This window comes from Pundamilia nyererei, unplaced genomic scaffold (assembly GCF_000239375.1).
Source record: "Pundamilia nyererei isolate P.nyererei 1_Seehausen unplaced genomic scaffold, PunNye1.0 scaffold00015, whole genome shotgun sequence".
NCBI lineage: Eukaryota > Metazoa > Chordata > Actinopteri > Cichliformes > Cichlidae > Pundamilia > Pundamilia nyererei.
In genome coordinates, this window is record NW_005187416.1 from 1,479,712 (window position 1) to 1,497,651 (window position 17,940).

At 39.4% G+C, this 17,940-nt stretch overlaps 1 protein-coding gene across 4 annotated transcripts in view; it reads right to left on the reverse strand.

The window, feature by feature from the left end:
* gria4b (glutamate receptor, ionotropic, AMPA 4b) overlaps positions 1-17,940 on the reverse strand; it is a 157,348-nt gene that overhangs the window by 2,724 nt on the left and 136,684 nt on the right. The window contains exons 12-15 of one of the 4 annotated variants that reach the window (XR_001290280.1): positions 11,800-11,998; positions 9,326-9,573; positions 5,099-5,213; positions 2,629-3,044 (exon numbers count right to left, since the gene is read on the reverse strand). Coding sequence is in view for 2 of the 4 variants with exons in the window: in XM_005725376.2 (XP_005725433.1) it covers positions 2,907-3,044; positions 5,099-5,213; positions 9,326-9,573; positions 11,800-11,998 (700 nt within the window). In the remaining 2 variants the exon portion in view is untranslated. Of the gene's footprint in view, positions 1-2,628; positions 3,045-5,098; positions 5,214-5,865; positions 5,981-9,325; positions 9,574-11,799; positions 11,999-17,940 lie in introns of all 4 variants that reach the window. The other 3 variants (XR_001290279.1, XM_005725376.2, XM_005725375.2) reach the window with 3 other exon arrangements.

Here is a 17,940-nt window from a genome sequence, read left to right on the forward strand (position 1 = left end):
GCTTTGAACCAAACAGTACTTTGATGTGTCTTTAAACATCACTGCAGCCCCCCGGTGGCCTGTGATGGTACTCCAGGTGGGCAAAGAGAAGTAAGGTAAAATATACAGTTTGCTGTCAGAAGTGCTGGGCCACCTACGAAACCAGCTCAGCCATGGAAACCTGTGCTATGAAGCTCCTGGTGCACACTCTCTGTGCTGATGTTAATGCCGGATAAAGGATGAACCGTCTTTTTAATAAAAAATGTTTCTAGGTGTTTATTTTTTAACATTAAAAAATAAATGTATTTGAATAACTTTATGTGACCCCGCTCTGTAATTTTACGTGGTCTGCCAATCCAGTGGCTGAGTCACTGTGGTCCTTGAACACTTCCTATTTTTAGTAATTACACTTAAGGAGTAGACCATAGAATATCTAGGTGGAAGGAAAACTCAGTGACTTTTAGAAAACTTTACAAATGTTTGGAAGGGCAATACAATACTATACAATACAATAACTTAATAAGGTAATAAACAAGAATTTTAAAATCACAATAGAATAAAGTGAAATAAGTATAAACTGGGATGAGATCCATGGGGTCATCTACAATAAATAAATAAAAACCAGTTAACTGAAATTTGTAATTCTCATTTTAAAACGTAAATAGAAATTTTACTTTTAATCTTTTATTTTTACAGATGTTAATAAATTTAGACCACCTGTCATAGATCTGACACATGGTGGTCTAATAAATATGTACGGTGTACTGTATTGTATAATTATAGTATAAGGTAACATAGTAAACACTGTTTGGCGTGGTTCTAGTAATTTAGTTGTAAAATGCTAGGAAATACTTATATTTCAAATAGATATTATAAAAAGAAACAATTTTAAAGTTAATTACTTAGTAATATTTCTCTTATGACCAATATTTGTTAATGAACTTTTAAAAGTAAAGTAATAATTTGTAAATTTGTGATGAAAGGTGTGAGTGGACCACAGAGGTGGAATACAGCAGTTACAGGAGTGGCTACATTAATTCTTCTCCACCAACAAACCTCTCACTTATAACAAATACCAAACACTAAAACTCCAACATGCAAAAAACTTCTAGAACGGGCCCACTGTATACCATAACTATACACTTAAATATATGTATATATATATATAAATGTATGTAAACACAGTAATGTAGCAACCACCTTTCACAGCCATTCAGAACAGTAGCAGCCCCATACTACATGTAAATCCATTAGCACCAGCAGTGTTACACAGTGAGTGATAGTTGCAGCCAGTGGGACAGGGAAGCTGACTAAGCAACAGTCAAGCTAATGAAGAGTTTGTGCTGAAGTGCTGATGGGGGACACATAACCACGTAGGACAGATATACATCGAACGAGGAGAGCTATCTGAAAGTCTAATGGTCAGGGACCTGGGGGAAATATCCAGAGTTCACATCAATAAAGTCCAGCTTGAGAGGTGGTGTCACTTGTGTTAACCTCAGCTTAAATATGGCTTTAGTAGATACACTTCCTACATGCTCTGAGATGATTTTTTTTTGTTATGTAGTGGCTTCATATTCATCAGAGGATCAGAGTGGACGTCTGATGCACGAATGCTCTGCAGTTTAGATGAAATCCCCTCACAAGTGTAGACATGTGTGTACAAGTAAGACATTGGTCCTCATTTATCATGACTTTCCTCCCTGTTATAATTGTGATAGGCTGAGCATAGACTGTGTATAAAAGATGCACATAGCTGCCATTACTCATAAATTATTGAGGGTTTGGTTGAGAAGCCTCCACATGAGTGTTTTCAGAGAAACTGAGGGAGTCTCATACAGCAGCCTGCTTTTTCCTCCTTCTTGATGCTAATGGTAGCATAATTTTCCAAATAAGCATCATGTTGGGTTCAGTAAGGCTTAAAACTAGCAACTGGGATAGTAAATTCATCAGGACAGTGTAAACAAAGGAAACGAAGGGAAATTTCTCAGACTTCCATACAGTGGTGTTCCTGAGAGTCGCCCCCTGCTGGACATAATAAGAAAGTTTTACTTTAACCAGAAAGGTACTCCATCATTTATACACAGTCTAAGGAGCTGTGCGTAAAAGCACTATGACCACAGCTGCTGCAGACCTTCACAGTAAGGCTTGGATTTTAAAAGCTGTTCAGCTTTTTACTCTAAAAAACATTAGAAATATCTTCTACAAATCTGTATCTAGATTTCTATTCCAATGAAACTACCCAAGCTTACATTATATAATATTATAACATTATAATATTATAGTTTCTAGTGATATATTTAGAAAAAGGTTGTCATTAATGACATTTATCGTGTACTTTGAGCATTATCGATGAATATCTTGTTCAGTATAAGCAGTGTTTGTTGGATTTTGGCAGGAAAACAGCTCAATAAATTAGGACCAACATCTGCAGCCACACAAGCTGCGAAGCAGCGCAGTCGACGTCATGTCTGAAGATGACTCATGGCTTCCTGTCACACTGAGAAAAAAGCTTGAACGCAGACCAGGACGTCACATGACCACATAGTGAGCGGATAGGACAGAAATGTGGGAAGCAGTTTGCCACTGGTCACGACAGTCACTCAGCATGTTGAAGCTAGCAGCGGGGGTGTGATTGGTTTCACTTACAGTCTCTGTGCAGGGAGCTAGTGAGGGGGGGAGAAAAGGCCTGGGAGGACCTTCTACGAAAACCCCATCTACATCTTATCAGCTTCCCCATCGCTGCCATAACCATTGAAAACCTCACTAAACTCGGCTAAGTTGTGGATGGTGGGGCTGGGCCGGGGACTCTGGCTTTGGCTAGGCTCGGGGCTATTGCGGGGGCTGCCTGTCTGGCAGGGGTAGCAGTGACGGTGAGATTGGTGGTATTGGGGGTGTTGGGACTGGGATTGGGACTGGGCCTCCACCTTCATTCTTTTGGCCTCGTTGCGTGACTTGTAGCAGAATTCGATGAGTGCCACCAGCATGGCCAGGCCCAGGCCCCCGACGAGGATGTAGAAGACCCCCGCCACGTTGCTCAGGCTGAGGGCCTGGGAGGACTTGTCCTGTAGCCGGCGGGGAGAGGAACACAAGGGTTAGAGATAGTTTTGGCAGATCAGTCAACACTTAAACACATAAAACAGCGTAAAAGGAAAAAAAAAAAAACGTACAAATTTACACACAAAACTGATCAAACATAATTTTTTCACTACACTACCTCTAACCTTCGTCTGCAGCCATGTTATCAAATATCTCCAACTTTCTCCATATCAGTTAGCGTGCTTTTGTCACATATCCCCTTTGCTGTGTAGTGCTGTAAATACAGTCCATATAAATTTGGGTAATGACAGCCTTTTTTGTAGCTTTGCCACTGTGCATCACTACATCCATTTGAAATGAAACATCAATCATGATGTGATTAATGACTGAAGTGTAGACTTTCAGTTTATATTCCAGGGTTTAAAAAAAAACTTTGCATTAACCGTTTAGGAATTACAGACATTTTTACACACACGTCCCTCATATGGACCGACTAACATAATTCTAAATGAACATTTTTTGAAGGACATCACCGAATGCTGTGTTTCCTGATAGGTTTTTAGTGCAGCTACTTCTTCTGTCCGGTCTTCCTCCCCTCAGCTACAATCGGTGATGGCAGACGGCCGCCCCTCCCTGCGTCTGGTTCTGCCGGAGGTTTCTTCCTGTTACAAGGTAGTTTTTCCTTCCCACTGTCGCCAAGTCCTTGGTCATGGGGGATCAATTTCATTGTAGCAGCTTTTTCTGTATTATTGTTGGGTCTTTATATAAAGTGCCTTTAGGTGACTGCTGTTGTGATTTGAAGATTTATAAATAAATTTTTAAGAATAAGATTTTCTTTTAAAGCTGTGCAGGCCGTTTTAGAGGTTTTCCTAGTACCATTCAGGTTTGCGATAATTAATTCGTTTTACTAAATTAACAAATGCTAAACCTGAGATTTCCTCCATTTTTGTTTCGCTTTAGTTTGTTTTCCAAGTTCATAAAATCTTTTCAACAATTTTTATTTTCTTATTTAACTATATCACGCAGTTTTAGTTTTTCAGTTTAACTATAATTACCCTGGATAATTTACTTCAGTTGTTTGTTGTGGTTTTTCAGGCCTTTTATGAGTTTATTACTCTGTGAATTAAGAATGAACGAGGTAAAGGATCTTGAGTAGATTCCAGCAAAGATTCCATTAGTCCAGGCAAGTCAACAAAGGAACGGGCCTCACCGGGCCAACTGTCTGTCAATCAACAGTACATTATGAGCCTGTTAAAATGAGAAACTGAGTATTTTTTTTAAAAAATGGCTTTAACTCCTAAAAAATTAATCCAATACTTTTGTTTAATCCCTTGAATTAAAGCTGAAAGTCTGCACTTCAGTCACATTCTGATTATTTGAGGTAGGAGACAAAGTTACAAAAAGTGTGTCATTGTCCAAATACTGGTTTTCTTTGCAGCTACGCTAATGTGAGCTTTCGGGTTTCTTCCAACCGTTTAACCCCTCGTTTATTCAAATGTATGCAGCTGATCGCTCATGCTCCCAACCTGCCATTTATCTCCTCTTAATAAATCACCTACATCCTTAAGGTGCGTTGGCTCAACACGAACGAATGGCTGTCATGCTCGGTCTCATTTGCAGGTGATAGCGTGTGTCCTGCACTGCAATTTTCTGATTAAGACTGATGTGGATCGTACATGCTGCTTTGTTACAACGTGGCCACTCTCTCCATGCTCCAGTGCATCAGCAACATGGATCACTGTCAAAGTGTGCGGCTACAGCTGAGGCATACAGTACCACTGACAACTAGTGTGACATACAGTAAAGTCTCAAGATGCCCTCAACCATCTCAGGTGACAGTCAACTGTGTGTGTGAGCCTTCATCTGCAGTTGCATCACATCGCTTAGCTGCTGTAAAAACGCCGAGCCATGCCTCGTGTCTGTCATGCTGTATCCTCCAGGCTACACCTTGAGTTTCTACCTGCGTGTCTGTTATGTGTCTTATCGGCCAGCCTGCTGTAATAACAGAACTGCCAGCGCTATAAAAGTGTGCATAGAGACAAAGAGAGGAGGGGAGGCTCCCAGGCTGGTGGAGACTGACCTTACTTCCAGAGTCCTTGGGTCCACACTCCCCTTTATCGTACCACCATTTGTTTTTCAGTTTGTCTAAGACTCCTGCTTCACTCAGTTTCAATACGGCAAGGTTTACGGGCGTTCTTCATATCACGGGGGGCGGGGAAGGGTGGGGTGGGGAAAATAACATAAATAACATCATAGGACATGTTATTTTATGTTATTCAATCAGAAGAAGCCCAACAAGAGCAGCTCAGTACTCTTCAGTACAAAGTGACGAAGCCAGTAAGGGGCCCCACTTATGCTACGTGTCTCTTTGCTCATTTATGTGTTTTAAAGGGTCGGGTTTATCGGGGGATGTTAAAGGGGGAAGGGGCAGAGCTAACAGACACATATACGTGGAGCCCCGGCTGCATCGCTTTTCTGGAACGGGCACATACTGCCGGGACCTTTGTCAGAATAACCCTGGAGGCTAGTACTGTCAAACCAAAACTATTGGCTCTTTTACCCTCACTAAAACATCCCAAACCGGGCTACAATCATATACCAAAATACTTATTTTGGTGTTAATTTATAATTATAATAGACCACTACATAAACAGTACGGCAAATATTTCTGCTTCCACAGTACTCGCTCTCCACTCTAGATTAGAAGTCGCAGTTTCCAAATCTTCTGCGTAACTGTAGAGATCGACCCGGCAGATGCTCCTGTTACCAACAAAAACACATCTCTCTTTTTTTTCTTTTTTTTTACCCACATCAAGGTCACATGGGCATAGCGTCATAGCGGCTAACCTTCTCGCCACCGCCTCCGCTGCCACACTCTCCTTTGTCGTACCACCACTTGTTTTTCAATTTGTCCAACAGGCCTTGTTCATTGAGTTTTAACACTGCCAGGTTTACTGCACTTCTTGAAAACGATAAAACATATTTGGTGAGAGGGCGTGAGTATGCTGTCCAATTTGGGAGGGAAGGAAGAGAGGGGGGAGAGGAAAGGGAGGAGTAGCAGTAAGAGAGGGACAAGGGTGGAAAAGTGCATTAATCCCATTCGAGAACCCAAACACACCCTGAGTCAAAATCTCTCTCCGTCAAAGTGAAATGATATCAATAAATAAGCTCCTGATGTTACAGTAATGTAGTCCATTTGTTTTTAGCCAAGCCATTTTAATTAATTAGCATGAGCTAGCAAGCTAGAGCTCATTAAACCTCTAGATGTGTAAGATTGCACTTTAATCAGACACTCATGTTTCCCAGAGAATAATTTGGTACTCATGTGAGTATTGGCCCCACGTTTACCTTTACCACCATAATCTAGAAAAAAGTTCAATTAGCAATTCCCAGATAACTCTTTGTTGTAGCATTAGCATTAGCATACCCTAGCCAGCTAGAGCTAAAAATATATATATTTTTAAAAACTTTCTATAAAGTTTAATTTTTTTTAATATTGCAAACAGATGCCACATGTGAGTAAAAGTTCCAGTATAATACAAATCTAAAAGGGTACAAGATGATTAATTATATAATTAATTATATAAATGAGAAAAAAAGAAAAAATATCCAGAACACAAGTTGTGGGCTACACTAGCAACATGCTGCTAAGCAAAATATTTAACCTATCCTAGCTCTGAAAATTTCAGTCTATTTTGAATTTTAACATGAATTTCTCTAGTGTTGCCAACTGAGACCACTGCTAATCTAGATCTGATTAATATGATACATTTTATATGTTCTATATCTTAAAGACATTTTATAATTATTAAATTAACCGGATTTGCAATCTCAGTTTAATGGTAAAAAGTATTTTCCTTTGTTTTAAACAGGCATAATACCTTTAATTAATTTTAATCAGACATGGTGACTGAATTATACGTATGGTAGATAATCCTTTTGTACACTGTTTCTTAATACAAAAATGAAAAAATATATAAAACAAGTAATCACTGGTACAAAAGCGTGCTACATTTTGGCACTTAAATTGTTGGCCATCAGCACTGCCAGCAAAATAAAAAATAAAAATCTGGCACCAGTTAGTTAGTTAGCTCTAGACCTATAAATAATTTAGACCTGATTACACATGCATATAGTATAGGTATGGCTGCCAATTCAAAGCTCACAGAATTGCTGAGCATTAAGCTGCTCTGGAAAATCATGATTGGCATGAAAAAAATGTCCATGAAAAGCTTTCTTTAAATAAGTGCGTGTAGCAATTTCATGGCTTCTTTTTAAGGCTGCTATAGTGATATCTGATGACAGGGCAGCAAAATTGTGAAGGAGAGAGATTTGCTCCAGCATGCATTTTGATCCTTTTAATTTATTTGCAATATTTTGAAATAAAAAATAAAAAATAGAAGCAGTCAGAAACAAAAGGCAACAGAGCTCATATCCCAGTTCGGAGCCATATGAAATCACAGCCTTGACCAGCAATGTTGCCAGCTCTTGATGTCGCTGGTGTGTTTCCTCGCTGATATCCGGAAAAGTGACTGACAGAAGATGATAATCCTCAAAACAACAAAACAGAGGCCTGGGAGGGAGGACTACCCTGATCTGTTAGGCACTCTTCCTGGTCAAAGCAGTGGCTGAAAACTGGCACCAGCCTGGCTGCAAACAAATGATAGAAACCCTACTTTAGGTTTTGTGACCAGAGGAATTTACAGAAAACAACTACGGGGACAAAAGATATTTTAGATCATCAAAGGCAGAGCTTTCAAAAACTCAATTTCTGCATTTACGTGTGGACAAGGTCACCTTTTTCATATCAGACTGGGTGCTGTGCCACTGTTTGGAGGCTTTCGATTGGCCAAAATCTCTCTATAGTTGGGGTTATATTGCCATCTGTTGCTTTGGCATGCCCTTGACATTAATCTTTTTTGTCAAATCCAAATGGAAAAAAGTCCAGTTTTCAGTAATATCCATATATTTGCGGACATAGACTTAAACTATGTTGACGAAAAAGCCCCAGAGCAGGCGGTCTGGAGTTCAAATCGCTAACAGGGCACAAAGCTTTGTTTGATATTCTTACTGTTCTCTCTCAGTTCTGCTCTAATATGTAAGAGGACAAGATTAAACAGTTACTGAATGCAAACAATAGTTTGCTAGAAAGTCAAATCTTGCATATAAACCAAACATGAAGCAAATTTTTTCTGCTGCATGCATACACGAGATGAACTGATGTCAAATTATCCTGAGTGAATAGAAGTTAAACAATTTTAATTTAGGTATAAAATACACCTCATAAAAAAACAAATAAATGACCCCCCCCTCAAAAAAAAAAAGAGACATCAGCTGGATTTTACCCACAGGACACATGACATGAATTAAGAATAAGTAGAAAGATCTAAAAATGTGAGGGAGGTGAGGTATAGGAGAATTTAACTTTCACAATATTGGAGTCTATGTATACGAATTGGCAAAAATTGTAACTCTTTTGTGGGTTCAAACAACAGTTATCTACTGCTAATAACTGATAGCAAAGCTCTAAAACGGGTTATTTCAGTACTATTGCTTAAAGTGCTCTCCCTGGTTTTTCAAATATGTGTTCTTATACCTCCACAGGAATAAATTAAAGTGAATGCAATTTCATTCACACCCCTGTGCAGTTTTGCCTTTAGTATATTTATCCTTTCCCCTCAGTGAGACCTTGCTGGAGGGCTTTGATCGATGAGTGTGTGGATTGAAATTGCAACTCCCCACTGTAATGCCACTGTATTCTGTGGCAGGTCTGTAAATTCCACTATGAGCGGGAGGCTGTGACAGAGTCTGGCAGAGTTACCCAGGGCTGAGCTTTCAAATGGCTCCCAAAGCACTATTTCAGTCACTTAGTTGAAAATAAAGAACCAGTCAACCGTGAAGGAACACTGAAGTAGCATTAGCTAAATATCTCAGAGCAATTACATTTTGTATATAAAATGCAGATTATCTTCTAAATGAGACATTTTCAGATGAGAGCTTCCAGAGCATGCCATTCCAACATGTCTTTGCCCAAACAGCAAGCACAAGCACATACATTTACCTGTTGTGGAGAGCTGTAAAGACAAAAAAAGTGAATAAAAACCACCCACAATGAAGCCCCACATGCATGCAACAAACACAGATGTCACTAAGCGGCTACTTGTGCCCTCAAACAAACACATAAAACGCCCCACCCACCAACACTAAGCAGTATGTGGAGGCAGATAGAGATAGAAAAGGCGGCACACCAGGGAAGGTGGAATACCATAACAACACGTAGAACATATTGTTACACTATTCCACCCACCTTAACTGTGAACCCTTGGGTGTGGCTACTCCATAGCCCTTGGAGTCCAAGTTGCCCCCGACTTTCATTGTGTCGCAGGGCTTGCGCTGCTCTGTGTACTCATTCATAGTGGACTCCAACAGGAAGGCGTATTTTCCTTTGGACTTGCGGACCCGCGCCACACCCTCGGCCGTGGTCTTGGTGAAGACTGTGGGCTCAGCAGACTTCATGTATCCCCACATCTTCTCATAAACAGCAATTTTGGACCGCTGTGGGGTTTGGAAGGGTTTGGAGGTTCAAAGGTAGATGATGTGTGAGTGACAGAGAACGCATGTTCACATACAATACAAAATAGAGAAAACATGGAGCATCAGTTCAACAATTTACAATTTTTGTTTATCATCTTTGAAACATTTTACTGCAAAAAAGTCAAATAACAATACCGGCAGTTGTATAGACCAATGGTTCCCAACCCTTTTCAACTGGTATACTCTAAAGCGCTGTCAGATGGAACCAGCCACCAACACTTCTCATATTCAAGCGTGTTCATATAAACTCATTTTAAACTGAATTCTTGACTACTTTCAGTGGCAGTTTAGCCTTGTTATCATCTTTCCCAGCCCCCAGTGTCTTTGGTACTCTTTGGTGTCCTGTTGGGTCTGAAGTCTTTACTATAAACAAACAAGATGGTTCAAGGCAATCCTTCCTGAATACCACACTCACAGATAAAGAAACAGTAGTTCCAGCTATACCAACAACAAATAATTAGGTGCCGTTATTCCCATGATGGGAGTATGATTTTAAAATGAAATATTATTACTCTTAATGCAAAATTCTAACTGTTAAAAAACTTTTAGCTAAATAATTTTAACTGCTAGCCACACTCTTAACTAATGATTTGCAGTTTTAGTACAGCGTGATAAACAGCTAGCAGCCCATTTCATATCTTTAATCATATTCTTAAGAACAAACAGAACTGTTAGCTAACTTTTATAACTGCTTCTAGTGAACATTATCACTGACGACCAATGATGATGATGATCTATTGTTTATATTTTTGCAAACTGTTCTCAAAGCTAGGTAATAACATAATTAGCTAACAAATTTCCAACTCTTTACTCTCATTTCTAAGTAAATTTTTTTAGCTGCATTTATTATGCTTATATTTTTGTCTACATACGTTATTAAAACCCAAACTAATAGCCACCATTTTAATTTATTTAATATTTACTATTTATAATTTACCTTGTTATTTTATCTGTTTATCTAGTATGTCTAGTAAACCATTTCAATTGCTAGCCATGCTTTTAGCTAGCTATTTCAACTTATAATAATAATATTAATATAAAAATAATTTCCAGCTTTTATTTAGGTGCCCATTTTAAAAATGTTTTTGTGACTTTTTTGTTTATCTACAATGGTGGCTAACAAACACTATAAATTTCAGTTAATGTTCTATTCGTTTAGCTTTTAACTTGCTATTTCAACCGTTAATCAAATCTTTTATCAACAGTCTAATTGGTAACTATACTATCCAGCTCTTTAGTTATAATTTTAACCAGCTAGGTCTTAAATTTTCTTTGCAATCTAATTGAAATTCTAACAGCACCTTTATTTAATAATTTATTAGACAATACATATTTATATTTTAGTTTACCATCTCAAATATTAATCTAATATAGTTATGGGTGTGAATACTTTTTTTTTACAGAATTTTAGCTATAAATTTCAAGTGAAAGCCACATAGTCAATTATTTACAATTTTTAGCCACAAAGTTTGTTATTTCATCCATTCATCCAAAATTGGAAAACTAAAAAAGCTTGTTTACTTTCAGCCAACATTTTGAACTGCTCACTGAGCAGCTGAAAGGCAACTAATACCTTTAAATGCTGTCATACTTTTTTTCATTTATGAAAACTTAATTTTAAATGTCTTTATTTTATTTCCAATTTCAGTCTTATTTCTAATGCTTTAACCAACTTATGGGGTGGCTGCAGCTCAGGAGGTGGAGCAGGTCATCTGCTAATCGGAAGGTTGGTGGTTCCCTGGCTCCCCCTAGTCTGCATGGGCAAGATATTAACCCCAATTTGCTCTCCGATGCATCCATCGGAGTGTGAATGTATGTGAATGTTAGTGTGCACTTAAAAGCATAGAAGACAGTACTTGTGTGAATGTGTTGTATAGAGCACTTTGAGTACTCTGGGAGAGTAGAAAAGTCCATTTACTTTCAACTTTTCTACTCAAACTTGTTTGAGTAGAAAAGTCATTACATTGACTGTAATTTCAGTTCCCAAGCTTGTCTTCCTAGCAGAAATACCTCCTGGTTGGGAATCACTGGAGTAACATACCTTGACAAGGTATAATAGGGACTAGAAGAAAACAATATTTTGATGAGTCTTTGCTTTTGAGCATGTGAGTGTCAAAGATTGTAGGCCTTCACAGGGTCCCATACCTGTCTGAAAGTAGGTCACTAACTCTGGTAACACCAACTCACCCTGAAGAACTCTTTGGTTGAGCCAGAGTCTAATGTGCCATAGGCAATGTCGGTCTGTTTGGCCAGATCCTCTGCACTCTCAATGGGAGAAACCATCCTCTCCACAGTGAGAAAGGCGGCCAGGTTGGCCGTGTAGGACGAGATGATGATGAGAGTGAAGAACCACCACACTCCTCCTACGATTCGTCCCGATAACGATCTTAAAGATAGAAAGGAGGGAGGACGAAGAATAGCGCAGGAACAGATTGGATGGATTATGGCGAGGACGGGCAGGATGAAAATAAGAGGGAAGGAAAGTTGCAAGAAAGTAGAGCAGGAGAATGATAATTGGAGGTCAAATTAGGATAAAAAAGGGAAAAGAGTGAGATAAAAAGACAGAAGACAGTCAGTGGTATAACAATAGTGAAAGATTAGACAGAATGAGATATGAGTAAAGCATGGAACCAACAATGCTAATGTAATACCACAAGGTGGAGCTCTGACAACACTCAAAAGCTGCCAGAGCTTTATTTACCTCTCATTAATGCCTCACAAAAAATACAAAATAAAAAATCCCACATGCTTCTGTTGACCAGCTTTGATAAAGAGAAAGGTACAGGCTACTTTTGTCCCTTCTTACCCAACCCCTCTTTTTGTTTACTGGCAGGATGAGAAGAGCTGCAGGTCCCGGCATAGCGGCGGCAGCACTGCTCTTTTCTTGTTTTTTCACTCGGGGCAGACAGATAGCTCGCTGCTCAGGAGCAGCAGAAGGTCGTGAGGAGAATCTTAAACCATAAATGCTGCATTGAGGAGAACAAACAAGATCTCCCCTCGGTGCAAATCAAACAGCAGCGGATACAAAACCCTCAGGCCTCCGTGTCAGATGGAGAGAGAGAGAGATGGGGATATGAGGAAGGGAGGAGACAGGCATCTGCAACAGTCAGTGTGTTCTTGGCTGGTATTTCACTGTGTCTTATTGCGATCTGGCTATATTCCATTGCTCCCAATACACAAAAGCCACAGTATACAAATAGATAGCATCCTTTCCCTCGACTGACTCCACATACTGTAGGCACCTAATGAGAAACCCTCTTCTAATGTTCCCTTATGGCCCGTCTGAAAGAAGCGTGACTATCAGCACTGCTAAGAAACCTTCTGAACAAACACTTTGTGCTTCTACTCGACGAGTTCTGCAGAGCCGTCACCCCGACCAAAGAATCACTGAGGAAACCTCCATTTTCTCAGTCTGAACGGATGAAAGTGCCTGTAGCAGCTAAGGCAGCTTCCAATTGAGAAGTGCTGCAGTGGAGCATGTCTCCTCCACACACACACACATACACACAGAGGAGTCTTTGCCCATGAAATAGACTTATTGACGTATTAGCTCTGGATTTGAATACAAATGACTTCCGTCTCTTCGTCTCCTCTCTCCTTGGGAGTATATTTGAGCACGGAGTATTTAACTGTAAAATAACGCCTTAAGAGGTGGAGGGCGTGCATGAAGATGCATCGATGAGTCCTATCCTCTCATGTCTATCGTCTCCTTTTATTTTCTTTCCCCAGCCGCTAAAATCCCTTCGTTCCCTGTGTCAGAGCCTCTCCATTTTCCCCGTCCTTGCTTTATTTATATAGAATCAGCAGTGGATTGTGGGAGAGTAATAATGGGAGCAGAGGAGAGTCTCTTTGCCATCCCTTCCGACTGTCTGTGCTGTGTGTTTGCTGGCTGATACCGCTGACTTTGATCCACTGTGACACACTGCTGTGTCTTGATGGGCCTGCAGTAAACAGAGGGAGTGGGGGAGTGGGGTGAGAAAAGCCCTGCGCTGGGAGTCTGGGTAATTTTCAGGTCACGTTAGCGCTTCCGGTGGTTTCGTTTTTGCTCTATTGTCCTTTAAGCGATGCTAGAATCTGGATGACACATTAAAAATTGTATAGAAGCGTTTCAAAATAAGCACTCTCACCTTCCCATCACCTCTAATAAGATGCGTGATGCAGTTTACACACGTGTTCATATTTACTCCATATTTTGATTTGTGGGCTCCACGTAATTCATAGATCAAAATAATTCGGATTAACTGTGTAAAACATCAGTTATAACTCCTCCTCTTTTATGATAACTGCCTTCTGATTGGTTCACCCTAGTAAACCACAAGTGGGCGGGTATATCCTCTTTCTCTGACATCATGCAGATTCAAGAGTTGAAAATCATGCATTTTTTTTCATATGGATTTCTCTAACCTCATTTTTCACTGCTTATCACACTATATGGACAGAATTACTGTGGGGCATCTCACAGGTGTATCAAATCAGACACTAGCCATGCCTTAACAAACCTTTCTGAAAGAATGAGTCCTAAATAGATCAAGAAGTCGAGCGTGGTGCTGTAATAAATTGCTCCCCTCGTGACAGACCACGTAACATCATAGAGCGGGGTCTCGGAGTCCTGAAAAAGTGTCTAAAAGTCACCAACACTGCTCACTCACTAACTCAACCCTTCCAAATCTCCACTGTCATTAACATCAGCATAAATACTGTGCACCGAGAGCTTCATGGCATGAATTTCCACATGTGAATTTCCAGATTTTTAGGTGGACACCAGATGAAAAGTCACTACTAACCACTTTTTTTCTTGCGTGCATTGTTTTTGTTTTAGTTAATACTAATTCATTTATTCGTAGCAGCCTTATTTAGATGGCATTTATTGCAGCACATCCCAGTTTCTGATATAAACCAAAATATCATGTTTGTAGTATTTGTCAACAACTAACCTCAGTAATTTACTCCAGCAGCTGAGCAATGTTGATGTTAAACACCACACAAACAATATTAAATAGTGCTGCTGTTTGGGACCATTTCCTGCAGTGGATTAATATTAAATTTGGTGCCCTGAGTGTTTACAGTAACAGGACAGCGTGCGTGAGAAAATGAACTGTAATGTCCGTGTTTATCATCATAATGAAGGAACCTAGTGCGATGGTGTGGCTCATTGATTTGTTTTTAATAGTTATTGGACACCAGCGCCTGCTTTACTCGGTTGGTTGAGTGTCCCAGTCCAATTTATAATGGTTTACAGACCTTTGCACCATCTGCATGTGAATTAGTTTGTGTATACAGGAGCTTCTGTACATACAAGGCAAATAAAAAGCCAGAAAACTGAAACCTTGTCAAATTAACTTCCTCAGGAATTGAGATTAATGAAAAAGGCCAAAAGCGCTATACTGTTTGCAGTTGGTGAAAGAAGAGCGTGTTCATTACAAGGGAAGGTTGCAAAGAAGGAAAAGTGCTTGAAAAACCTTGGAGAGAACTTGACTGTAATGATGTATGAGTTCGGTGGAGGAAACAAGAAAGCTAGATGAGGGAAGTATTAGAAAAAGAAAGCAGAGACAAAAAAAGAAATTGGCTCCAGTGTTGAAGCAAAGAGTGTCTGGCAAGCCCTGGATATAAAGAATACTAAAAGAGAACAATCTCAACAATTTTAGATTAAGTTTTAGTTTTTACAATTTATGTAACGAATCTTCATATTGATGAACATGTAAAATCTAAGATCAAGTTACAAATTAACCCCAGAAAGCACCCCTCTTTCATATTCACCCCGAAAATCGAGTACTGTGTGTTTTTCTCAATCCCACTGACTGTAATTTCAAATAATCTAAATCTCACGAAGCATGCGAATGCTTCAAGACATCAAGAATACATCTGATGAAATCCTGTGGTTGTAAAAAGAAGAAGAAGAAGAAGGTGACTTGAGTTTAAATATTTTAGACACTGTAGCTTCAAAGGGCCGTTGGAACAAGCAGCATATAGAATAAACTGTACTGAGTCTGTCACTCTCCGTGGAACAACTTTCATTTTCTCAATCTAAAGCCACAGAATGAGACGTTTGAAGGGGAAAATGAGATCGTGGCGCTTAAGTAAAAAAAATGCAAAGATAATAAAAGCAACATGAAAGCAAAGCAAATCTCTTATCAGGATTAGATATGGTACGTTCTCTGTTACTATCACTGACCATCTGATGCATTCCCCACTTTGCTCTTTTACCTCCTTTGATGTGGGGAAAAATAAGATGAAAAACTTCTGTCAGATTTGATGTGTGATTTGAGGATTTCTGCAGCATGTGTGGTTAAGAGGAAGAAACAGAAGAGGAGGTGAAGTAAAAGCTGTGGATGGATGGGGACAGTTGTGACCTTGAGCAAAGCCTAAATAAATGGGGAGGTGCTAGTTTGCTCCCAGGGTGACACCTGGAGGTGAGATCATGGTACTTGACTTATTCGTAGCAGACAAATTATCACTCTTGTGCTCTGTCTCTGCTCCCATGTTCTGTCCTCGGCTAAATCTCTAACATAATTTTGCAAAATAAAATCTCGTCACTAATTAACGTCAGGTCATATTACCTGTACTGCAGAGGCTCACAGCCCTATTGCTCATCCTTTGCAGGTGACGAACGTACTGAAGGCTATGCTCCTAACTAATACAGGCCTGAAATGCTCCAAAAATACATCTGGGCCAGCTGTGGCTCAGGGGATAGAGAGGGTCATGTAGTAGCTTCTGGATCGATCCCGAGCTCCTCTAGACTGCATGTCAAAGTGACCTCAGGTAAGATATTCAACTCCAAACGATGCCCACCATGCATGCATCACAGTATGCAACAACAGCTGCGGCAAGGTTTCTATCTCTACAAGTAGCTAGAAATGAACCACTACTGCTACTTGAATGCAACATGTAGTTAGATATCTAGGAAGGAGCATGTCAGGTTAAGTTACAGCACAGGGTTCTTAAAGGTTAGTGGTTACACCTGCAGTGTAGAGCTCATACTTTAGCCTCTGGGAACTGTGGGAATATCTCGAGGCTTCCAGTATAACCAGGATATCTTACTATCTGGGTTTAGGCTTTACCAGTCATTGTTTATGAATGTTGATTATTTTTAAAACCTAAATTGTCATACCAGCCAGTGAACCTCAGTGAAAACAACCGTTCTTTTGCTCTCCAAATGGACTGTTTATGCGAACAAAGCCTGCTCAGATAGGCTACAAATCAACTTTAGATGAAACCGGTACATCTCTCTTGCAGACACCTTAATATTCAGGTGCAGGACTCTGTTTCTAGACACTAACAATTAATTAACACTGATAGCATAAGCATAACACTTCCAACACATTTTTCTAATTAAAAGCCTCCCTGAGAGTGGGTATCATGTTTGAATCACTCCAAGCCAACTGCTAGACTAAAATATATAAATTATTTATACTAGTATAAAGTGAAAAACAGAGCGCATCATTACACACACACACATCCAGAATAAGGCTATAAAATGCTTTACTACTCAGTTTCAGCACTGTTATATTTGAGCGCTTTCTTACTACAAGCCTCATTTACCCACATGTCAGGCGAAAACCTGGAGTTCAGTATCACCCCCAAGGAAACTTCAACATGCAGTTTGGAAGAGCCAGGTATGGAGCCACTAAACAGTAGACTTAGTAGATGATTAGCAGATGACCCATTCTACCTAACTGAGCCACAGCTAGTCTAAAAGGGAAAGATATTTGAAGAAATATGACCAAAACAAGCAGCAGCAGATAATTAGCAGATAAAACCAGATGTAAAATATCAGAATAGTAAAGGAAAGATTAAAAACAGTTGAACTCTTCACTAAAATATAAAATGAAATATATAAAAATAACAGAAATTTTCAGGAAATGCAAACCTAACAAACTGTTTACATTAACTAAACTATCACATAGTACAGATAACAAAGGGTCCATGTTTTAATTGTAAATTAATCCTCTGGCATTTCTGATCTGCTCTCATTAAGATGGTGATGTGCTGCCACACGTAACTAAGATATTACAAACCTTCAGCATTATCTCCTGAGGAAATATAATCTGTGGGATTTTAAATACCCGACACTGGATCGCTCTGTGATGTCAACCTTGAAGAAAGCCTGGTCGTATCGCAGGTGGATGTTTTGTATTCTGTTTGTCATTTTAAATGCCATATATGAAATCTTACACCTGTCTAGCTGTAAAAAAGAATACATATATTGTGGTTTATATCACCTACTTAGTTGTATAGACTCTATGGATATTAGGAGCTATTAAATCATTTTAATGATGCCTTTACAACCTTCTTAAATCGCTGTCTTTTCTCAAATATTTGCTTTTGTCC